At 47.9% G+C, this 25,358-nt stretch overlaps 1 protein-coding gene across 1 annotated transcript in view; it reads left to right on the plus strand.

Annotated features, from left to right (window-relative positions):
• The window catches only part of LOC138283740 (astacin-like metalloendopeptidase), a 67,900-nt gene that overhangs the window by 20,180 nt on the left and 22,362 nt on the right, over window positions 1-25,358 (plus strand). Inside the window, exons 4-10 of the mRNA XM_069221786.1 lie at window positions 49-189; window positions 277-394; window positions 802-980; window positions 8,385-8,469; window positions 9,466-9,593; window positions 11,467-11,582; window positions 22,273-22,498. Coding sequence (XP_069077887.1) covers window positions 49-189; window positions 277-394; window positions 802-980; window positions 8,385-8,469; window positions 9,466-9,593; window positions 11,467-11,582; window positions 22,273-22,498 — 993 coding nt within the window. The remainder of the gene's footprint in view (window positions 1-48; window positions 190-276; window positions 395-801; window positions 981-8,384; window positions 8,470-9,465; window positions 9,594-11,466; window positions 11,583-22,272; window positions 22,499-25,358) is intronic.

The raw sequence follows: 25,358 nt of genomic DNA on the forward strand, positions 1-25,358 counted from the left end.
TGAAGTTTCTCGTGACATGTCTCAGATGCTGTTCTTTCATCCCTCCAGATGCCGACGTCTTCCTGGTGGACGGCGATATCCTTGCCATTAAGGCCCGTAACGCCATCACCTGTCCGAACGGCCAATGCCTCTGGCCCCACTCCAGCGACGGACTCGTCAGGGTCCCCTACGTCCTCGATGATGTTTATGGTACATGTTCTCTCTCACGGCCGACGTGCTATGGAAGCTCTCCCCATAGCCACACACGATGCTGATCTCTCATCCTTCCCCTCCCAGGTGCAGCTCAGAAAGCCAAGGTGTCCGCCGCCATGCAGGACATCGCAACCATGACCTGCGTGACCTTTGTCCCCCGCCTCGTGGAAAGAGACTACTTGCACATCTTCTCTGGGACAGGGTAGGTGCCTGGCGCGGATGGCGCTTCCTGGTTTTGTGCTGTTGACACTGAGAGTCTCCTCTGCGAGAGGCAGAAGTCTCCTGTTCTTCTTGGCTGTAGTGCAAGGGTCCATGGAAGGAAAGTTTAGGAGAACACACATTAGATTCCATGGCCTCTGTAAAACCTTTTACATCATAAAGGAATTATAGAACATTTTATTTGCTGTAGTCCAGGTTTCAGTTGTTGATGTCTGTACTGTAACTGTTGTCTTATTTTATGCTAGTTCAATTAAATAAATTCCATTATTTCAGTGAACTGCAAAATAAGTCACTCTGACAACCATTATATACTAGAATTTCTTCGAAGTTTTCTGCGCCGATGTTCTGTGTAGGTTACTCTATATTTTGGTATACTTCTCCCATCCCCAGGTGCTGGTCTCCTTATGGAAAGCAAGGTGGAGCGCAAATCACATCACTAGCTGCTGGGAGATGCTTGAAGCAGGGGACCATACAGCATGAGCTTATGCACAACCTGGGCTTCTACCACGAGCATACCCGGAAGGACCGAGACACCTACATCAACATCATGTGGCAATACATTGACCAAGGTAAATCCCCAGCGATGCTTCTGGCTATAAAGCAATAGGATCCAGGTCTTGCAACTTCCATATGAACATCACCTTAAATTGTGGGTCGATGCCTGTTTGGGAGGTAGTAAAAAATGGTAGGACACTGATAATGATTAGAAATTTACATGTTCCTCAGTTTAGGAAAATTAGGTAGAAGAAGGTAGATCAAGCAGTAGATTCTGAAAAATCTAAGCCTTTATGCTTGTTTTAATGTATATATAGAAATATATAGAAATGAAAGTGTGCATTACTGCGTCACAGAAAGCCAGAATTTCCACTGCATACCCTCTCCCCCAAAAAAGGATTGATCCCTTGTCACAATCTCATCAAATTAACCATCTCTTATTTCTTGGTAAATGGATAGAGGGATGGCAACGTGTGCGTACTTCAGAAAACGCATAAGGTTGTTATTGTTAATGCCCGGTTCACTTACAATGCCTGATTCTGCCGTCATGAACCCTAAGATCAGAGGCAGGAAATGTTGTACGGGGGTACCAAAGGCAAACTTAGATGCCTTTACTAACTGAAGGAGTTTTATTTCGTTCATTCTTCCCCAGAGGCCATAGAGCAAGTTATGATTGTTAGCATCATCTTGGCCATCATCTCCCTTCACCCTTGCTTGGGAGCTTGTCTTCAGCCCAGACCCTACTCGAGCCCTGCCAAGTACCACACATCAGGCGTTAGACTAACGCATTTCAGTGTGGTGTCCGTATCACCGCACTGAAATGCACTGTCACGCATTATACCGCCTCCTCAGCTGTCAGGCCGGCAGCGTTGTTATAATAAAGCACCATACAAACTACAGTGGCAGTGCGCGGTGTGCATTGTTTCTGGCAGGCCTGGGGCGCTCTGGCTCAGCTGGTAAGCTCATCTGCACAGAGAGTGGTGCTGCAATGTAACATTTGACTAAGTTACTGTTGGAAGGTGGGTCATTTCTTGTGTGGCCTGCACAAGTAACGAGTCCGCACGCGACCGCCACTGGGAACCAAACACCCCATTGTAGCGCCTGACTCTCATAGGGTAGCGTTGCAGAGCAGTCCAAGGCTTACTCAAGGGAGGTGGTGTGGGCTAGTAATCCCCATTCACAAGCACGCAAGCATGACTCTTAATAAATGACTGTCCAGTCTGTGCTTTTTCTTTTGATAAAGTAAAAGTACATTTATTATTCACACACACTACTCAATACTATGCAACAATCTACAAATATATACAAAGTGATATAATCACTCTGGGCAAACAGTATGTAATCTATCAAATCTCTTTAAGGGAGAATATAATCCAACAATCCACATGGCAAAACAATCCCAGTGCCCCCCTTGCGACATTTGAACATTTTGACAGTATTCATTTTGACAGTATTCAACACTACAGTGCAATGATGACACCTACAGTTGGGATTAAATACTTTCATCTTGCCAAGAAATGACTGTCAGTATCATTATTCAAATTAGCATCCTCAGGGAACATAAGAGACTAAGGCGGTCACCGCCGAATGGCCGCTCCGCGGTCAGGAGACCGCGGATGCCATTCTGGCTTTCCCGCTGGGCCGGCGGGCGACCGCCAAAAGGCCGCCCGCCGGCCCAGCGGGAAAGCCCCTGCAACGAGGAAGCCGGCTCCGAATGGAGCCGGCGGAGTTGCAGGGGTGCGACGGGTGCAGTGGCACCCGTCGCGATTTTCACTGTCTGCAAAGCAGACAGTGAAAATCTGTATGGGGCCCTGTTAGGGGGCCCCTGCACTGCCCATGCCAGTGGCATGGGCAGTGCAGGGGCCCCCAGGGGCCCCACGACACCCGTTCCCGCCAGATCCTGGTTCTGGCGGTGAAAACTGGCGGGAAGGGGGTCGGAATCCCATGGCGGCGCTGCAAGGGCTGTAAGCAGATTCCCTGGGCCAGGGGAAAACCGGCGGGAAACCGTCGGTTCCCCTTCAGAATAGCCCTGGAAGCACCGCCAGCCTGTTGGCGGTGCTTCCGCTGACCTCCGCCCTGGCGGTCAAAGACCGCCAGGGTTGGAAAGAGGGCCTAAATTCTAGCATTATAACCACCAAGATTACATTTGGTTTACTTTTAGATTACTCCTACTTAACCATGAAATAACAGTGGAATACATGGGGCCATACCAACCTACACCTATAGTAGGCACACTTGCACAACCAGGAACAAAATTTCACTGAAGCTTGTGCTTCAAAAATCCATCCATCCTACCTAGGGTGGGGACACCAACAGATGTTGGGGGGAGGCTGCGCTGCTCCTGCAGCTCCCCCTGTCTCCCAGTTCTCCGTTGGTGGTGGCCCCCATCTCCCTGGGACCACCACAGGCGTTTTAGGGGCTCAATAAGCAGCCCCTGCCCCGCAAAGCATGCTGGGGCGGCTGCATAAATGATTAGCGTCTCTCCCGCTGCGAGGGGAGAGCCGAGATTCCTTTTCTGTTCTTCTTTTCCTTTGTTTTTGGGGGTGCCGGTCCCGCCCGGACACCCCCCGCACCAAAAAGCGGATCCCTCGTTGGAGGGCAGCTCAGGGAGCCCACCCCTGGCCGCCCCAGCCGGCTCCCGCACGGCCAGCACCTCCGGGTGCTGCCGCGGGAACCGGCCAGCTGACTTTGAGTCTGCCCGCTCCAGCGGGCACACTCTGGGATGCTTGCGGCCGCCCGGGCCGCATGGGGGAGTGCAGCGGCACTCCCCCTTCCTCCTCACGTCGTCGGGGCCCCGGGATGGGGTCCGGGGCCCCTCCTCCTGGTAAAGGGGAGCGCGACGGCGCTCCCCGGAGTCCTCCTCTTCTCGGGGCCCCGGGATGGGTTCCGGGGCCCCTCTCCTCCTCAGTGGGGAGCGCGACGGCGCTCCCCCAGGCCATCTTCTGTTCGGGGCCCCGGGATGGGGTCTGGGGCCCTATTTGACCATCTTCACGGGGAGCGCGACGGCGCTCCCCGACTTCTCTTCTGCTGGGGGGTGCGCGACGGCGCCCCCCCATTACACCTTTCTTCACGGGGAGCGCGACGGCGCTCCCTGGCTGGTCTTCGCCGCTGGGGGCCCCGGGATGGGGTCCGGGGTCCCCTTTCCACAGCGGCAGGGGGTGCGCAACGGCGCCCCCCCTTTCAACATCCACACAGGACCAGGCTTCACGGGGCCCCGGGATGGGGTCCGCGGTCCCTTTCTCTTCTGCGAGGGGGAGTGCGAGGGCACCCCCCTTTCTCCTCTTCCTCCTGGGCAGCCCCCAGGCCCTGGCCCACCCTGGGGGCACAGTCTCAAGCAGCTGCAGAGCTCCACGCGCTTTGTAGCTGCTTTCACAAAGGTCAAAGGTCGCCATTCTTTGTCCTGTGATATCTTGGGCCCCCAAGGGCCGATTTTCTTCATTCTTGCGTCGTTCCGCTCCTGGTGACAAGCCCTTGCCACCAGGAGCAGTCTCCTTAGGCCTCCTGGCCTGGAAGGGTCCCAGATCATCAGGGAGCCAGTTCCACTGACTCCTGCGCCAATCTTTCCTCTGGGTTCCCTCTTTTCCTTCCGGGCAGCGCGCTCTCCTTGCGCTAGCCCAGTCCTTCCCCCAACTAGTCCTCTGGGGGGGTAAAGAGGCCAGCTTGCCTGGCCCTGGCATTCGCCTCGCTGGCCTGGGATCCTTCAGGGGCATAGTCCCTGCCCCAAGGGCAGTCAGGAGGTTCTTCCTTCCAGTTGTCCATGACGCCCGTCTGCAGTCCCAGTGTCCAGCAGTGAAACACAGCCAAGAGAGAGAGCTCTCCCCTGTGCAGGACCTTTTAAGTGGGGGCAGAAGTGTCCAGCAGGTCTGCACCTCTGGCCTATCCAGAAGTGCCACATCACTTCCTTGCCCCCGTCCCCTCCTCCTTGCACAGTCTTCTGGGATAGCTCAAGATGGCATCCTCCAGGAGTTAGTTGCCACATGTGCTCTGAAAGTCTCAGCCCCTCCTACCTGACATTCCTCGCAGGGCTTCTCCAGCCTGCTCCTGGCACGGAATGACAGCTGGCTGATTGATGCTAGGCCCTGCTCCAGCAACTGGACAGAGCAGTAATTGGCCCTAATCCTGAGCTGAGGCAGAGAAATATGACATCCCTGGATGACCCATAAGTTGCACAACTATGATCCTGTAACCTACTGCATCATTCTTTTCTTACAGGTTACAGTGTACTTTGGTGTGACTCTGGTCTCGTGGACCCCAGAGAACTGGAGTTGCACCCTAGGCCCTCCTTTCCCATTGACATTCAATGGAGTATCCCCCCTATGCAAATATCTTAAGCACCCTGACATTGGCATTGAACTGGGTGTCCCTACAGTGAAAAGACAGTAAGCACACTGACTCTCCCTCACATGTGTACACCCCTCTCATGAGACCTACTCCAGGTCACCACCCACTCTGCATAGTTCCTCCTGCACCAGGACTACCTAAGCGCAGTTCTAGGGCTGCACACACTAGGAATCCTCCTCCCACAGCCCTCACATGGGTGCACATCCATGCGCACCCAGGATCACATGTAACCTGCCCGGGGCCTCCTGCCTTGCTGCGCCACAGCAGCCTGTCCTTAGCACGGCGACACCAGCGGTAAACACGTGTAGTCCATTTTACCATGTGTTTATTGTGTGGGAGTCACCTCATAGGAGGCTTCCTCACAGTAAACAGTCAAAAACCAGGTGGTCAAAAATAAAAAAATCAGGGCAGAACTGATGGTCAGAACCGTCCTCTAACACTTACCAAGGACACGCGCGGTGATATCACTGGTGAGGACGGATTGGAGTCAGTGCACCCAATGGCTATCCAGAGTTGGTTGCACATCATGTGATTTAATAGGCAGGTCGGGTTCCTACGGCGCGACGAGTGGGCGAGCCGCTGCCCAGTTTCTCTTATAAAGTTGGCTGCACTGCCGTTGTGTGCTTGCTGCCTGGCTGTGGCACACAATCATGGCACTGCAGAGCTGGCTACTCACATGCCCGTAGCTGGTCCAAAGCCAGCTTGTCGTTTTCCTCGAGTAAGTGTGCTGAGAGTCAGGTCAGTGAGACACAATGGGGGTCATTCCGACCCCGGCGGGCGCCGCCCGCCGGGCGGAGACCGCCAGAAGACTGCACCGCGGTCATTTTCATTCTGACTTTCCCGCTGGGCGGGCGGGCGACCGCCAAAAGGCCGCCCGCCCGCCCAGCGGGAAAGCCCCAGCAACGATGAAGCCGGCTCCGAATCGAGCCGGCGGAGTTGCTGGTGTGCGACGGGTGCAGTGGCACCCGTCGCGATTTTCAGTGTCTGCTAGGCAGACACTGAAAATCATTATGGGGCCCTGTTAGGGGGCCCCTGCACTGCCCATGCCTTTGGCATGGGCAGTGCAGGGGCCCCCAGTGGCCCCACGACACCCGTTCCCGCCATCCTGTTCCTGGCGGTTTTTACCGCCAGGACCAGGATGGTGGGAAGGGGGTCGGAATCCCGATGGCGGTGCTGCGAGCAGCGCAGCCATGGAGGATTCTTTGGGGCAGGGGTAAACCGGCGGGAAACCGCCGGTTGCCCTTTTCTGACCGCGGCTTTACCGCCGCGGTCAGAATTGCCCGTGAAGCACCGCCAGCCTGTTGGCGGTGCTTCCGCGGCACTCTGCCCTGGCGGTTTTCAACCGCCAGGGTCAGAATGACCGCCAATATGTTTACAAGTGCTAACTTTGCAGCTATCAAGCTCCATTCTGAGCTGCCTGCGCCCCTGTACTGTGAGTCACGCAGTCAGTCTCTGATCTGCTCACTTTTTTAGCTGCGTTACTAGCGCACTGAATAACTCGAGTTTTTTAGGGTGGTGCGGGGAGAGGGAGGCGACTACTAGCCACTGACTAACTGTGGCTGTGCAACTTGCCTGGTTATAGCGCCGTGGGTGGCGCACCGGACGGTCAACAACAATCTCTAGCACCAGTAAAGCTTAAAATAAATTACAGCTTCCTATCTGTGACCTAAATGAGTGCCTCCCGCTCGCGGCTTTAAAATGCAGCCATGCTTACTGCTCATGTCGTAGGCGGCAGTCACTCAGAGCTGAATATAATTAAATTATAAATGTCTTCTAGACCGCTTTATTTTTTTTCTGCAATAGCTAGAGTTTGATTGATAAATGAGTTGTTAACAAACTTCAGGCATATTTACTAGCCCCTTGCACCCCTTAGTACTGTTGTAGCTTAAACATTTTTTACGCTACAGAGGCACTAAACAGGCCCTAACCCTGCGCCACATTTACAAAGTGGCACAATGCTAGAATTGCGCCACTTTGTAAACCTTGCGTCACACTATACCTGTGCCAGGTAAAATGTATGCAAGGGGGGGGCGTTGTCCTGCAGGGAAGCCCAAAAAAATTTCGCAGTGAAATTTACAACATTTCACTGCGCCATTCTAGCGTAATTTTTTAATGCCTGCCCAGTGATGCTACGCTATTTCCCACAGGACTCCCCGAGCTTTGCTGGACTAGCGTTAACATTTTTGGCACTAGTCTAGTAAAGCACTACAATAACGCCAAATATTTTAACGCTATTGTCCTAACATGCACTGTGGTACACTGTATTGTAAATACAGCAATACCATGGTGTTGTTAGGGTGGGTGCAAGGAAACTGGCGCATCAAAGCCAATGTGCCGGTCCCTTGTAAAAATGCCCCTTCTTGTTTGTAATGCCTGAGCAATCAGACTGCTGTGTGATGGCTCTCCGACTTGGTTGTCATCAGGACCGAAGGCGATTTTAACTAATTATGAACCTGCCCAGCTCCTTTCATTGCTTCCACAAACAGAGGCTGGGTAGCTGTGATCACTGTCACATGATCTCACCAGCATATATGCATTCTGGGATCCATGTTGGGGCATCTCTCATATGCTGTTGGATACTCGGCTGGGTCCAATATGTAGGATGCTCCTCTGCAGTGTTGATTACAGAGAAAAACCCGGGGCCCAGTCGGTGAAAAGCGCAAGGTTAGTGCCCTTCCGTTTCTGGTGCTTTGCAGCAGTTACCCATTGATCAGATGGGTGTAATTTCTGATATTTATATGTTTTCCTCGTCTTCATTGCTGTATTTTGCTTGCAAGAAAGCGTCACTCCTATTTGTTGAAATGTCACTCATAATTACACTGAAATTATGAAAATGTCACACATAGCAATCTGAAATCTTGACAGCTATGCTAGTCAGTCAACACACTGTAACGCACACTCACATTCATTGTGTGGCACTGCACTTTCACAATCTATAATGGGAAAAAAGAAGAAAACCAAAATATAGATATTAACGAATCCTAAATGAAGAAGTGGGAGAATGAAAATATTTTTTGGGAAGCTTATAATTAAAAAAACATAAAATGGTAACCTTGTACCCATTTCTGTGTCTGAAAATAATGTATTAAAAAGCAGCAGTATAGTATAAAAACAGATATTGCTTATGTCGTTTGCAGGTCAATGGCCCAACCTTGACAAAAACATAAACGCGAACACCTTGGACTTGCCTTACGACTACAGTTCGGTGATGCACTACTCCAAGTAAGAAGACGCTCTGCCCCGGTGAAACTGGAGGTGTAGTTAAACATTGCACAGTGAGGATTAGAATGGCTTGGTGTAGATATGGGCGATGACCTGGGAACAGTAACCGGGATTAGCACCAAGAGCATATCTCAGGTGTGTGATGGGATGCAAGAGGCAAGGCAGAAATGCTGAGCTATTCCTCATCAGACCACATCGCACCTGGGGCACCTGGGCAGGATTGTTTGCTCTGAAGATGAGAGGAGGGCTAAAAGTTCTGGTGTTTATATCTTTCCTAGGGAGCCTTCACCGAATCACTGATTTGCATCACATGAGAGGACCAGGTTTAGTGGAGTTCAGAAGTGCAGTGCAATTGATAGCTCATTTAGGGCCAGATTTAAGAAATGTGGCGCTGCATCCAGTGCAGCACCACTTTTCTTGCGCCCCTTAATGTCCCCCTCATACCACGATGTATGCACCGTATCTGAGATACGGCAGACCGTGGCGGTAGTTAGGGAACTAGCACTATCATTTTTGATGCTAGTTTGTAGCTTTGCAGGATTAGCGTGAAACATTTTGAAGCTAATCCTGCAAAGCCCATTGAGGCCCACTGTAAACAACGGTGTGCTTCCTTTTAACGCCTCCTGTGCATATATTATGCCTGGCACAGGCATAATGTAGTGCAAAGGGTGACTAAGTAGCGCAATGCATGCATTGCACTGCTTTGTAAATATGGCGCAGCAATTTTTGTCTTGTTGGGCCACATTAGCCTAAAAAAATAAAGATGCTAATGTGGAGCAAGGAAGCACTAGGGGCTCTTAAATCTGCTGCTTAATACTTAGTATATAACATCAACTGCTGTAAGAAGCGCCAGTGCTGAACGTGGGAGCAATAGGTAGGAAAAGTGAGGGTTGTACGCTGTGCTAATCTATGTTATATAATGACGCTGTACTACGGAGGACACTGTGCTATCCAGTATGTTGTGCCATCAGATGAATATTCTTACTTCCCCAACAGGACTGCATATTCTAACACACCTGGCAAGAGCACACTCGTCCCCAAGCCTGACCCCACTGTACCCATTGGACAGAGGGCTGGAATAAGCAACCTGGATGTGGCCAAGATCAACGCGCTCTACAACTGTGGTGAGTGGCTTTGTGTACCTTGCGGCTGAAGCTATGGTGGTGCAGTGCCTTAGCATGCTGTCTGTCATATGACTATGGCCTCCCTAGCAGGAACCCTCCCTTACCAAATATATTTTTGCACCAACACTTGGTTGAGAACTCAGGCCCAGATTTATGGGCTTTTGACACAGGGCAGCGCAGCATGTTAGCTTGGTGCACTGCTCTGCTTTAAAGGGAAAGGGCATGAATGCACCATATCTAAGCAATACGGTGCAAACCTGCCCTTTCCCACTGCGTTTGTGCCATTTTGGCTGCCCAGCGCCAACACAGGCACCCTGGCACCATGGTGCCAGGGTGTCTGTGTTGTAGGTATGATTGCTTTTGTGCAGGAAGGGGATCATTTGGGCACAAAAACAACCCTGGGAGGCTTTTTCCTTTTTCTATGTGTGCTGCAGAAATGCTTTGCGTGGCCTCAGATATGACTGAAAGGTTTGTACCACCGTTGAGACACAAAACGTGACGCAATGGTTGTGCAAAGGGCACATAAATATGGTCCTCGATGTTTAACCATCGGCCTTAATCGCTTTTATGTGAATCAAATCTTTTGGCCAGTCACTCTATTTCTTCCCAAATGAAGTCACATTTTTTTCTACATCCGTTTTCTTCATAAAATTATTCTGCATTTACCTTCATCTTGCAGATTGTCTGTGCCCTTCTCGTGTAATCTGCCTCTCTTTGGGCCAAGCGTATGAAATCACGCATATTATTATTACATATTATTATTATATCACGCTTATTATTTTTGCAATTTCCTAATAGCAAATTTTAGCGATTTGATATTAGCAAAGCGCAAGCTGCGATGTACTACAGTGTGTAGAAACACTTATTGATTCCCTCTGGGCCGCAAATGGACCAATATTCAATCATCAATATTCATCAGGCAGCTCGCAATTTGCGACTCACTGTGAATGGCTAAAACTACAGGGATGGTGGCCTGCTGAGGTCAGCAGACCACCATGTCTGTGATTTCTTTGTCAAAGATGCATTTTTTTTGTAATGCAACTTGTTTCCTTTAAAGGGAAACGGGATGCCTTTCAAAAACAAAAATGCAAATGCAAATTGCTTAGCACTAACTTGAAGGTGGTAGTAACTGCAAATGTTTGCAACCTCATTCCAGGTTGCAAAACGATCCTACATAAGAGTGCTACTCGTTATTAGCAAGAGGTGCCCTTGGCATGCCCCTTCCTAATAGTGAGTTGCAAACCCTATTTCGCGAGTCGGTAATAGGCTACCAACTTGGAAAACAGGGCAGGTACTTGCCAAAAAGCATTTTACAGGTCGCAAACGGCGCGATGGGCTGTTTGCAATCAGTGAAAGGCTTTGTACATCTGGCCCTTTGTATTCCACAAGCCTGTTGTGAAATCTCTGTAGCGCCAGGATACGCTTATGGGTGACAGTTTGCACTGTTTAAATTTCATTTGACATAACATAACATTAACATCTAATGCATTATAACTTATCTCCAAATTATGCCTCTGTAGCAGGCCTTCTACATATTTCACACAGAAAAGCAATCCAAAGCAATCTGAAAAACAATGACTTAAAAATGTTGCATGCTGTCAATTTGTTACACGTTGAGTGGCAAAACTGCATGTATCAAGTTGTCTCGCTGAAAGATTCACAACTTAGCATTACAACTTCTTTGATAGTTAAGCATACCTGTTATTTATTTGGTGGCAAATATACGACAACACAGGCATTTTTAAAAGTATTGATTGCGCCGAGCCCCAAATTAATAGGGGCACTCGGAATACAACCATGCACAACCACGCGCAAATTCAGATAGACAGTGTGAATTGGTTGCTCTGTACCAAGTAAACCCTTCCTCTTCCAGGTCTCTGCAGGACAGTGCTTATGAACCCAAGAGGAACCATTAGCTTCACCCCAAGCACATCCCTGCCCCGGGGCGCGAGCAGCTGTATGTGGCTGATCCGGCTTCCAGGAAATCAGGTGACATTTACTGTTCCAGCTAATGAGGTTTACTTAATGCAGAAAAGAGCCTTATTGTAATTTATTATTTAGCCCATGGACCAGGGAGACGTTTTACTTGCTAGAAATGAAACAAAAATAGATGGTGGCAAATGGGAAAAGGAGCCAAAATAAAGCCCAGACTCAATTACTCTCTGAAATGCCTAGGGATGGCATAGGGCAAGGAGGTTACGGACTACGGTTTGCAGAAATGTTAATACATTTGCTCCTGGTACTGCAGCCCTCCGCCCTTCTTCTGTAGATCCCGATCTCAACCAAATATTGCTAGGCCTCCAGAGAAGGAAAACATCACATTCTGATCCAGTCCAAGGCAGCTAGAACTTAGAACTTAGGACCAGAAAAGGTGGGGCTTGTGCTTCCAATAGTTCTCTCTATTGTCTGATGCCCAACCATCGTCTAGCGGGTACAGCCCCTACCCCGACATATTACATTATATTAGCTTTACTTGGGATAGGGGATGCTTGCACTTTTAGTTAAAATAAATCCCAGCACTGCCTCCAGCTTCCTTATCACCCTCTTCCAGTACCTCTCAATGATCCAGCAGCTCCAGATCATGTGTAGAAATGTAGTACCCTTCCCACAATCGAGCAGGCATGTATCATCCCTCTCCTTTCCTACAAATTAGCATATTTTGTCTTCCCAGCATATCATCATAGGAAGAATATAGGCCGCAGCTGCTGACAAACCGTATTTAACATTATAGGTAACAGATTCATCTTCTATGGCACCAGTGCTTGCTATGGCATGGGAAATAATATAAATAAACAATAATCCAGGATTTGTAAATCTGAGCAAATCACCCGCGAGGGCCTACGTACGGGAATGTGGAGCCTTCGCCAATGCCGATACTCAAACCTGGTTCCCCAGCTTCGAGGTGGCAGCTGAAACCGTCCCGCCACACCCTCTCACTCACATTTGCTATTTCGTTTTAGAAATATTTTCCCAGTGTTCTATTTTTGATTATGTTGCTTCAGTAGTTCTCCTAGAAGAAGTACTGCACATGATCAGACAGCAGTGCATTATAATATTTTGCTGGAGTGATAGCAACGATTAGTAGAAGGTGGGTGCTACATTGGATACATGGCATACACGTCAATTCATTACATATTACCACTGAAAGAACATTCATATTTGCATTACAGTCAGACACAAGTATTGTGAAATAAGGATGTTACCTTGCCTGCATTTGTAGACTAGTTTTGAAAAGTAAAATCTGAATAGACAGTTGTGGCTTTCAACATCCCAAGGTATCTAGACTTCTAAACACTGAGGGCATGATTTATGAAACGTTAGCACCACCTCTGCGTCATTTTTTGACGCAAAAGTGGCGCAAACTTACAAAATATAATTATATTATATATATAATATAATTATGTATAATTATATTTTGTAAGTGTGCACCGCATGACGCAAAGGCGGCGCTAACTTTTCATAACTCAGGCCCTGAATATGCAGACGTGCGTGGAATTTATAACTGCCACTGAAGCTGCACTTAAAATATCAGTGAACTCAGACTGGCAAGCTAACCTGCAGGGCCACATAGAGGATGTAATCTTCAGAACCTCACAGTCCTACACCCAGCTGCTAGGCAGACCTGAATCTGGGAGATTATGGAGGCTTCGTAAACATGTAATGGGAAACCAGTTTGTCTCACCTTGCCAAAGCTTTGTGATTACCTCTATTGTTTTTGCCAATGCTTGATGCTTTTAAAATACAATACAATTATGAAAGCCAATAGCAGTGAATGGCCACCTTGAATTTTGTTTACACTTTCAATGTGCCCAACGTGTTGTAACGTGGTGGGCGTCTTGAAAATGTGAAAAGGTTAAGTTACTTACCTGTAATCCTAGTTCTTCTCTTTCAGGAGCATCCTCATCAAAGTCATAAGCACTGAATATTTCCGATCACATGAGCTCATATTTTACATACATATATATATATATATATATATATATATATATATATATATATATATGCATATATATATATATATAAATATATAGCATAAAAAATATACCTAGTACTTTAATAGACATATATATATATACATATATCTATGCAGCCTATATTAAAGCCTAAAAATACCCAATTTACATTCAGTTTTTCTTTGATAAACCTCATACCAGACAAGCATTTCTGTAAATTAGAAGAAGGGAGAGCATATATTGCAAAACACAGCCTTAATTGAAGAGAAAACTGCAAGGAAATTCAAAGCCACTGTTAGCCACTGTTAGCCAAAAGGATAGATTAAAAGCATTCTCATGTGGAAGTAGGCATCCTGGAGATCGATGGAACACATCCAGTCCCACTGATGAAGCTGGGGTTATATGTGGTGGAGGCAAGCATTTGGAACTTTCCCCATCATATGTATTTTTTGAGCAGCCGTAAGTCTAAAATGTGCCTGAATTCAACCTTTGGGCCTTTTCAACCTTTGGGCCTTTTTACTTTACGAGGACATACCTCCTACTTACTCCTACTCCCTTTTAAGAGAATAGAACCTCCTCTATTTCCTTCTTGCGAAGAAGAGTGGAGAATTCGTTCTTCAGAAGCTTCTGCTGATGGCGAGTTTTTGAAGGAGGAACAGCTGAAAGAGGCATTTGAAGTGAAGTGAGTATCCATTCTCTACAATATTTAAGACCCATTTGTCATTAGTAATGTTGTACCACTCGTTCAGATGCTTGGTGATACTTCACCCCTCCGGAGTGGGTAACAGTGACAGGGGAAGTGAGAACTTATTGTTTGCTTAGAGTCTTGGAGGAAACTGGTGGTGTCATCCATGTGTGACGCAAACAATGAGGGGCCGGTAAAAGAAAGGTTCAGGATGCGGTTCTGCGCCTCTGATTTCAGACCAGTAAGACGAAGCCACGATGAGCGTCTGGCACGGACAGTGTGCGAATATCAGTTCGCCACCAGGTCAGAGCCATGTGCTGCTGCGCTAATTATTTGATTAGCGACCAAACCCCTTTGCTGCAAGATCTCCTCATAGTCATGTCTTCCCTGGGTAGCCGTAGGAGCCTGACCCTCTATGTAGTGTGCTAAACTGGACACACTATGCAGAGGGTCAGGGCTACCACACGTTGATTTCCAGAGGTAAAAATTAGACCACATAATAATCCAATTTGTAAGGTAGCTGGTCAAACAATTAGGCTAATCCAGGAGATGTGCACCACACACACTCAATGAATAACTCAAGACCCGAATTTATTAAAAATACTTCAGACTTTTACATAAATTTTAAGGGCCACCTGAAGGAGCCACTTGGAAAAGGAGCTGGTTTGCAGATTTAAAGTTGGTGCCTGGGGATCCCCTTGGGCTGTTGGGGTCACAAGGGATTGGGGACCCGGGGCACACAGCAGATCCTGCGATGCAAGGCTCAGTGCGGCCAGTTGCAGGGCGTTCTGGAGGTCTTGGATGCTGTGCGCAAAGGGACCCTTTGGAGCTGGAGGTAAGTCTTCTTCTTGGGGTCTTGCAGGACGTTGTGGGTGCTTTGGTATGAGGTCCAGGGTGTGACTAAAGTCCCTCAGCTGGGGCTTCGTCCTGGTCCAGTTGCAGCTCTGGGAGAGATGTTTTTGATGATGTCTGACATGCACTGGTCAGTACCTGGGTTATTGCCACAACTTGGCCATGGGAGGGTGCTGTGCCACCAAACTTGGCACACTTTCAGGTCTCGTCTGGGCTTTTGTTGTTGTGTCATTGGGTCTGGCTGTGACTTCTGGTTGTGGAGTTATCGTCCAGTCGGTGAAGTTTCCCTCACTGGTTTGCAGGTTTCTTTTGGATCTTGAGTGGTGCCTCCACTCGGGAGGGAGAGCTCAGGCTATTTGCGAAGCCTGGAGGTCCTCTGGGTCTTTGGAGGTCGGTCCAATGGTCAGCTCCTCCTCAGCGGCGATTGTTGGGACTCTGGTGCAGCAAGCACGGGTCTTGGAGCCTCTTCTGGTGCAGCAGGTCCTCTATTCTCATGTTGGCGGGTTCTTTGGTCCTGTCTTCTTTTCTTCCAGATGAATCTAAATTCTTGGTCTAGGGGAACCCATTAAATACTGAATTTAGTGGGCGTTTTAGGAGGAACCTGGTAATGTCCAATGGGACATTTACCCTTGGGTGGCTACACCCACTACAGTGACCACTTCCTGAGATGGAGGGTCCACTTCGCCTGCAAGCCCCTAGGGGTGGTGCATGCTCAGTGAGGCCACACCTCCTACCCTTTGTCTGCCGCCTTTGCTCCGGCCAAAAGTGGGAGTTTGCAAGGGGGGAAGCCACCTGCTGCTAGAAGCAGGCCTGGAGGCTCGAGTTTCAGCGGAAGTAGCCCTTTGTAGCTCACCGCCAGGGTGTAGCACATTGCTGAGGGAGGGGGTGTTAGCTCCTCCACCCAGGAAGGGCATTGTTTTACATACCATAGAGCCATGGTTCTGCCCAAGGTATATATATTGGCAGTGTGGAAGTGGCAGTGTGGATGGAACCAGTCAGCAACTATGCCAGTTAGGTTAGCTTTTGCAGGGGGCACCTCTAAGATGGCCCCTGCGTACATTTAGGGTTAAATCCAACACTGGTCCCAATTTGGATTTAATATTCTGAGTTGTTTGATACCAAACAACTCAGGGTACAGAGTGGCCATCTTGACCAGTGTCCAGTACATGTACTTAAATTAGCTGCTCTGTTCGCTCACTATGTCTCAGGTTTGGCAAGGACACAGTGGGGGCATATTGCTCATGCAATTATGCCCTCACATATAGTATTTTGCACCCTACCTTAGGGCTGTAAGTCCTACCTGAGGTGTGGCTTGCCCATATCAAATGCTGTGTAGGGTGGACAGGGCACACAGGAAGTTGGCCATGTCGAGTTTGCCATTTTAGATTTGCCCCAGTACACTCAGCCTACACTGGCAGTGCTGGGTGCATCTGGGTCAAGAGCCCTAGAGGGTGGCCCAATCAGTGCTGCTGCCCTCAGGGGCCTACTCATACTATCCCATGCCCCGGGTAGTGGGGTATCCATTTACTAGGGTCTTATGCTGATATGTAAGAGTGTATCCAATTGTGACAAGCATCACAACAGATTTAGGGAAAGAGCTCTGGTCCAGGGAACCTGGGCACTACCAACTTCTAGAACACATCAACATTAGGCAAAAAGTGGGAGCTAACCATGCAAAAAGAGGCCTCCTCTCACAGAGGCTTTCTGTAAATCAGACCAGTGAGTCCCAGAGAGACCTATCATATTGCCCCTGTAATGCTCTAGCGCTAGACACTTTCATAAATGAGGTCGATGTGCCAGACATTTTTCTGCCCAAGGAATCTATTTGTTTACTTTACTTGTCTGGAGGGACAGATGATAAAGCTGCAATGGAGTGCATCTTCTTGTCTGTGCTATAATTACTGAATCTGGTGGAGGATCAGTTTGTAGAAATAAAGGGTCCTGATCAGGAGCCTTATATTTCTTTAAAATTCTCATTGGAGCCACTTGAAGGGAGGCTGGAGTTAGAAATATGTCCATCGCTGGTTGAGGAAGACCTGGTACCATAATGGCCTTGAGGAAAACCAATTGTAGGAAAGTGCCTTTTTTGACATGGTCCCCCTCCCCCACTTTTTGTTTGGTTTCTGGTATAATTTTGACTGAAAGTGCACTGGGTCCATTCTAAACAGGTCCCCATTGCCAGATCTCTTTCCCTATAACTGCACCGTCGTTTTTTTCCAATTGACAAACCTTTAATTGTTACTGTAAGTCCCAAATAAATGACACCTCTGGTACCTAGAGCATGGGGTACTAAAGGAAGCACGGACTGAGCCACCATAAGGGACCCTCTGACCTAAGTGCACCCAGTGCTGCCTTTGCATACTGCGTGTCTTGGTGCAGACCCAAAATGAAACCAGCCCATGGCACACAACCTGTGTGCCCTGTCCAGGTGCGTGTAATATATGTAAGCCAACAGTCTGGCAGGCCTTCCAGCCCTGAAGGCAGGGTGCATTATACTACATGTGAGGGCATATCTGCATGAGCAGATATGTCCCTGCTATGTCTTTGTCGATTCTCAGACATAGCCAGTAAACAGTGATAGGGATGTTTGGTATCAAACATATCATATTAACAAACCTTCACTTAATCCAGTCTTGGATGTATTAATTTGTGCCCTAAGAGGGCACTTTAGAGGTGCTCCCTGCATAACCTACCAACTCCTACGTGGGTACTGACTGGTTAGAACCAGTAAAGCCACCTTAGACAAAGTTCTGGCCCCTTGAGGTGAGAGCCAGTGCTTTTGAGGGCTCAGAACTAAACCCTGCTCTGGGCAGAGGTGTGACCTCCTCTCCCAGGCAGGATGGGCATTCCAGGGCAGGGAGCTTCAAAGTCCTTGCCACCTTTGAAATGAGACCTAGGCCTCTCCGAATGTGGAGGAGGCAAACCGCCAGTTCTTGACCCCACTTTTGGTGGCAGGTCTGGCGGGAAAATTAATGAGTGTCCACTCCATGCCAGTCCCATCCCTAGGGTGGACGAGCTGAAGCGGCCAATACTTTTAAAATTCCTCCATCTTGTGTGGAAGGAATTCGACTGGTTAGGGCTATGCCACTTCACAAAGTAAGTGGTCATAGAAAGGATATAGTCACCCTAAAGGTGAGTAGCCCATTGGCTAACGCCTGGCACTCCCTGTAACGCCCCTAAATTCAGTATTTATGTGGCACCACTGAACCCTTCAATCAGATTCCTGCGACCTAAGAAGAACTGGAGCTGTCGCCAGCAGAGAAGATTGAAAACAACAACTGACTTAGCCCCAGCCCCACTGGTCTGTCTACCGCCTTCAGGAAAATCTGCACATAGAAGACGACCGTCCTGCAGCCCAGTGACCTCCAATGTCTTGGGAGGACTGCCTGTCTTTAAAAAAGACCAAGAAGATCTGTGGACAGCGGACCTGTCCATAAGAAACCATCTTTAAAGAAAAGGAAGCTTGGCTGTGGAACTGAGAAACCCGACACCAGAAGTGACCACTGCACCCGACGCCCCTGGCCCGAGTCCAAGTGGGCCACATGTCCTGTGAACGTACCCGTCACTTTTGACCAAGAGACCACTGTGGGATGACCCCTGCCAGACTCCCTAGTGACATCTGCAGCCTGAATCTGAGGGATCCCTCCACGTGACCTGCCTGGTGAGTTGCATCCGATGTCTAAAGACACCCCTGCACCTGGAGCCCCGGAGGAGTTGTAGGCACAGTTGACAGTGCCCCTAAAACTCTTGGCATCTCAACTTACCTGGGCAGTTGTGGGTTGACACCTCCCAGCCTCCTGGCCAGAGCCTGCAGCCTGTTTCTGGAAGCCATCTCTTCCAGAGAGATACATAGGGCACCAGACGCTGTGTTGGCACTGCACCCGGCCGCCCTGAGACGCTGAGTGTATAAGTTTGGTGCTACCCTGTGACCTCTATTGCACTTACCACAACACCAGGAGATCGACCTCTAGCCTTGCTGTACTCACCTGTGAGCAGCGCTGCAGCAGATATCCCCGTCTCCATTGGAAAGCATTGGCTGCCCAACACTGTGTTGGCACTCTGCACCCGGCTGCCCCTACGCCACTGAGGGTGTAAATTTGGTGCTGACTTGTGGCCCCACTAGTGCTCGCCTAAACCCCCAGAGACTAACCTCTGCCCCCGCTGATACTTGCCTGTGAGCCGCAAGAAAACTTTGGGCCCTCCCTAGCCTCCATTGATTAATATTGGGCACCAACCTCAACTTTAACCTCTGCACCCAGCCCCACTGTGCCACTGTGGGTGCACCATGGATACCAACCTGAACCTTGCCTAGTGCTAGCCTAAACACCTAAAGACTGGGACCTTAAGTCGTGTGCTTACCAGCAAAACTGTAGCTTTGTTTTCCTTCATAGGCTAACATTGAAGACTCTGAAAATTGCACTGTCGATTTGTGAAACAGTAAAGTATTTTTAATCTGAAAACCGCTTACCTTATAACGAAGTGCTATGGTTCAAAGCATATGTAAAAGCAACTGATATTTTTATAAATTGGGGTTGGATTTATTCTTTATGTGTGTGTGTGTCTCATTTATTGCCTCTGTCAGTACAACAAATGCTTAACACGACTCCCTGATAAGCCTAGCTACTTGGCTAAACTACCACAAATAGCTCGAGACCTATCTATTTCTGTCTCTACCCATCTTTGGGGACCCCGTGGACTCCCTGCACAGTGTACTTCACTATATAGAGAGCCAACGTCCTACACCTATGATGTAAGGTCTCAAAGATAACCGAAGAGGCTGTAGCTGGCGCTAGAATATCAATGTTCAGCTTAGCAGCTTCTCTAACCAACACCTCATTAAATGTATCTAGATCGTCTATTATGGATACTCTTATTGTTGGAGTGACTGTAAGTGTTGGTGAGTAATCCCTCTTTGAAGATCCTGGGGATGTAGACTATATACAGGATTTAAATTTGTGGTGGCAAGATCAAGGCCTTCGAGACCTTCATGGAGGCATAGAGGATCGTGTTTCGGAGCTTTTTTGCGATCTACTCCTTGTCCATGATCTGGCTCTGCGTGGAGGAATTGTCTCGCTAAGGAACCTGGATCTTGTTGGGGGTCCAAGAGAGCGTCTGATTGCAGCCGACTTAGATGCCTGTCCCGACGTCAAACTGCTCCTGGTTGCTAGCAACGGAGACTGTCTTCGTGAAGTGTTGCTCGATGTCGAGTGATGAAGGGGCACCGTTGACGAAGTCTTTAGTGTAGCATGCCTCGACGTTGAACGGAAATGGTCAGCCATTGATGCAGTGTATGCCTGGTGTACTTGCTTTGACATCTTTCAGTGGAGACCTGATGGAGACTTCCTCTGTGTTGAGATCGAGCGACGGTGAGATGACAAAGGGACGTCCCTTGACGACGTGGGCTTAGTCGGCTAGTGATATTGTGTGGATGTCAGTGGAGACCGTTCTGTTGTAGGGTCTCTTGACGTCGGTCATCACCGCTTCATTATCGATGGCGATGAGGGCACTCTCGACATCCATCCCGATGGAGAACACATAGGTATTTTTCCTACCTCTAGATGTTGATCTTGTTCTCCTTTTCTTTCTCCTGCCACGAGATCTGCCTCTGGATAATCCTTAGTGAAAAGAGGCAGGTGTCTTGGAAGAAGAAGGAAGAGGACCTTCTGCAATTTTGGCTTTTTCTTTCTCCTGAAGACCATGCAGATGTATTTTCTCTCTATCTTTTAAAGTCATTTTAGAGAGTTTTTGGCAATGGTGGCGAGGTTCAGGTAGATGAGTATCAGGGAGACATAACATACCTACTGAGTGGGGATCAGTCTATGCCTTCTTTTATCACAGGCAGGGCACTTGACGAAAAGAAAAGGCATTTTTGACAGAGAATATTGGAAATTCCTGCCAGAAAATAATTAATTTGCACTCTGGGTGGAAAAAGATATAGAATGAAGCAGAAAAAAATGATTTTCATAAAATGATTTTTGACAAACGTCAGAAACTGAGAGAGCTCAGTGCTCCGGGATCCTCACTGAAGGAGCCGGAAAAATAATTGATCTAACTGCCACCTTTGGGGCATGATGGGATACAGGAGGTCCTGACGTTCTTAAAGGCATGGTGTCAGTATTTTCTTCTTATGCCTATTGGCTAACAAGGCCTTTGTATTTGCTTGCAGTTTTCTCTTCAATAAAGGCAATTTATGCTCTCTCTCTCTGACTTACAGAAATGCGTGAGACTGGTAGGAGTTTAATCAAAGAAAAACTCAATGTAACTTGGTCATTTTTATCTTTTAATATATATCTCTATTAAAGTACTACTTTTATTTTGTATGCTACACACACACATATATATATATATATATATATATATTTAATAATAATATGTCCTCCGGGGTCCCTGCACATGGACAGGAATATTCAGTGCTTATGACTATTGATGAGGATCCCCTGGAAAAGAACCTTACTTTCCATACTTTCAAAATGTCATTTAGGTCCTGTAATGGGCGGCCATCTTGAAAGTATATAAATGTTAATATCTATACTTCATGGCGGCTATCATGTTGCATTTTATGAAATAAATATGATGGCCATCTTATGGAAACTTAACATTTTCTATACTTTTAAGGTGGCATGGCAAAGCCAATTACGATGGATGGTGAGCTGTGGGAAGCAGTATTGGGACAGAGGCCAGCAGAGGAAGGCAAACGGAGAGAAAGACAAGAATAAAGGCAAAGTAGGGAAGAAAGGCAATGGAGGGGGCAAAGAACCTGGCTGTCCTCAGTGTTGGAAAAGCAACATGTTTGTTTAGTGCCAAAACAGAGATGGGAGGGTGTTGGAGAGTGAGGGACAAGCACAGGAATAGGGAGAAAGCTATCCATTTCGAAGCTGGGACAGAAAACAGAGTCACACAGTCATGAGCAAGGAGCTGAACCTAAGCGCACTCCGTATTCTGTAAAGTGCTGTCTATGGCAGAAAGCTGAATCTGTTGGTAGCAAGACTGAAATCAGGTATACACTCTGTAATGTCTCAAACCTTGCACTTGGGAAGATTGTAGCGCTGCCCTAACTACACTGTCAAGTTCCCTCAAGCAAAATGATAGAAAGGAATATTACACATTATTCAGGAAACTTGTATGAAAGTTAAAGAAATAGAAGACTAATGAGCTTAATGAAATAAATAATGATTATTTCCCCCGTCAGGTTTTCCTGTGGCTCAGTGAATTTAACATCACACCCTCTGTGGACTGTAAGTCCAACTACCTGCGGGTTTATGATGGAAACAGCAAGACCTCACCTGTCATACTGGACAACACCTGTGGGCAGGGCAAAGGACTCTCACTCTTGGCCTCAGGGAACACCATGCTGTTGGAGGTTGTCTACAGTAGTCCAAGTGCATTAAACAGTTTCAATGCCACTTATACTACAGGTGAGTCTACACTTTCTCATTATGGAGGAGGTCCTCCATCAGACCACGTTCATTTGGTGGTTAAGCGGTCTATTGCATTATGATTCAAAAGTGTGACTCTCGGTGGGCTTGTTATTAGTCCCTTGAAGTCACTCGGTGTTAAGCTGTAGCCATCAAATCTTAAATATCTCTTACGTGAACCTGTACATTCTCATGGGTTGTGCCAGACACTCGCTGGAACCCTTTGGCTCTGCACTCCTCCCTTTCGGAAATAGGTCACCCAAATATAATGGCCAATTTGTTTGTAGCATTTCACTATTGCCCCTTCTATGATGTTTCTCTACGGGTACTTCAACTCTGGGGTAACTCTCCTAGAGGAGGATGCTGTCCACTTTAACTGCCCATTGTTTTGAGAGTGTTTTGAGGTGGTGGACTACCCTCCCTCCCTCAAGTGTGTCTCCACTTGTCTTCAAATGTGACTGTCTTGGCTTGCTTCATTTACCCTTTATTTACAGCGCCTGTCCTGAGATGCTTGATATGCACTGCTTGTGAGTGTCTTTTTTAAGGTATTTGAACTCCCATATCTCTACAGTATCTTTTGTGGGGTGGGGGAACATCTCCATGTACAATGTCTCTTCCATAATGTGGAGGTGCCTTCCTATAGGCTATCTGTCCTGAGATGTTGCAGCAGCCCTTCGTCTAAAATGTCTCTCTTGAGATGTTACAATCGCTGTTCCTCTGGAGGTTCTGTCCTGAGATGAAAAGACAGCTATTCTACAGGGAATTATTCATGATGTGCTAGGACAGTCCCTGGACCTGCCTTTTCACTAGAGCATCTGTCCTGATATACTGGGAGAGCTCTTCCCGAGATGTGCAATCAGACCTGCCTCTAGGAATTTTGGCATGATATGTTGGGACAGTACACCTTCTGTGGTAGCTCTCGTAGAGTGCTGGGGCACCTATCATCCAGTGTATTTGCTTTAGGAAACTTGTGGTGATGGGGGAGCCCTATTCAGAGAGGTTGGTAATGATTAATGGAAGGGGATGAGGTGTACGGTTTAAAATATAAAAAGCAAAGGAGCTTGAAGAAGAGGAAGACCAAGGTGAAATGTTGTTCAGCGTAAATATATATAAGTTAGTAGGAATGGAGGCGAGGAGGATTTAGGTGTTCATGCTCCCTAAAATAAAACAAGAGGTAAAATAAATATCTTTCTTCTCTACCCGAAGTAAATAAAAAACACAAGTTTACTGTAAACAAATTGTGCAAAGTAAACCTCCAATTTTTATATCAAAATTTGATGACAGCACCTGTACCAGGGTTTTTCTGTGATCGTGATGCTAGTTGTGTAGGTGGTATTTGCAGTGAGTGGTGGTTAGGTGTAGACTAGTAACTGTTTCTGAACGGTATTTGGGTGAAGATGTGACTGTAGTGTCGGTGATAAGCAGACATCGTGACAGTTCTAGCATAGGTTTGTAACTTAGCCAATGAGAATTGTGGTAGAGGTCACGCAGGTTGAATCTGTGGCAAGTGCAGCCAATGCTTTTTTACACTATAGGTTGGTGACGGTTTTGACTTGTCTTTTGGTGGATTTAATGTTTGTTGTGGCAGTGGAAAACACTGGAGTTACTGGTTACTGTTTAAACTCCTGTGACAGATTGTGGTGGACATGACACTGGTTGTGTCAGAGGTAGGCACAGGTGCTGCTGGTTACTGTTTCAATAAGGGACACTTGTGGCAGTGTTTGTATTGGAGATGACACTGATTGTGTCTGTGGTAAGTACAGATGGTGTTGGGTATGTTGTGGATTTGTAACAGCTGTAAATTGTCTTGTGTTGGAGATGATGCCTGTTGTGTCAGTGGCAAGCACAGCTCCAGTGAAGAGTGGTGAAATATTCAGGGGCATATTTATACTCCGTTTGCGCCGAATTTGCGTCGTTTTTTTCGACGCAAATTCGACGCAAAACTAACTCCATATTTATACTTTGGCGTTAGACGCGTCTAGTGCCAAAGTTCATGGAGTTAGCGTCATTTTTTTGCGTGAACACCTTCCTTGCGTTAATGATATGCAAGGTAGGCATTCCCGTCTTAAAAAATGACTGCGATGCTATTGCGTCGCATTTATATTCCCGGGCTAAAATGACGCCCAGGAGTGGGCGGGTCTAAAAAACCCGCATTTGCGCCAGATTTTAGCGCCTGGGTCAGGGCAGGCGTTAAGGGACCTGTGGGCTCAGAATGAGCCCAGAGGTGCCCTCCCCTGCCCCCAGGGACACCCCCTGCCACCCTTGCCCACCCCAGGAGGACGCCCAAGGATAGAGGGACCCACCCCAGGGACATTAAGGTAAGTCCAGGTAAGTATTTTTTTTAAAAAAAATTGTGGCATAGGGGGGCCTGATTTGTGCCCCCCTACATGCCACTATGCCCAATGACCATGCCCAGGGGACAGAAGTCCCCTGGGCATGGCCATTGGGCAAGGGTGCATGACTCCTGTCTTTGCTAAGACAGGAGTCATTTCAATGGGGGATGGGCGTCGTAAAAAAATGGCGCAAATCGGGTTAAGACCATTTTTTTGCCTCAGCCTGACTTGCCCCATTTTTGGAAGCCCAAACGCCATTTTTCCCTACGCCGGCGCTGCCTGGTGTACGTGTTTTTTTTTCACGCACACCAGGCAGCGCCGGTTGGCTAACGCCGGCTAACGCCATTCAATAAATACGGCGCCCGCATGGCGCTTCAGAATGGCGTTAGCCGGCGCTAATTATTTTGGCGCAAAACTGCGTTAGCGCAGTTTTGCGTCAAAAAGTATAAATATGGGCCTCAATGGGTCTTGTGGTGGATATGGTGGTTGTGTTAGCTGATAGTGACAGGACTACAGGTTCAGTTTAG

The sequence above is a fragment of the Pleurodeles waltl genome, chromosome 3_1, assembly GCF_031143425.1.
Source record: "Pleurodeles waltl isolate 20211129_DDA chromosome 3_1, aPleWal1.hap1.20221129, whole genome shotgun sequence".
In the NCBI taxonomy this organism is placed as follows: domain Eukaryota; kingdom Metazoa; phylum Chordata; class Amphibia; order Caudata; family Salamandridae; genus Pleurodeles; species Pleurodeles waltl.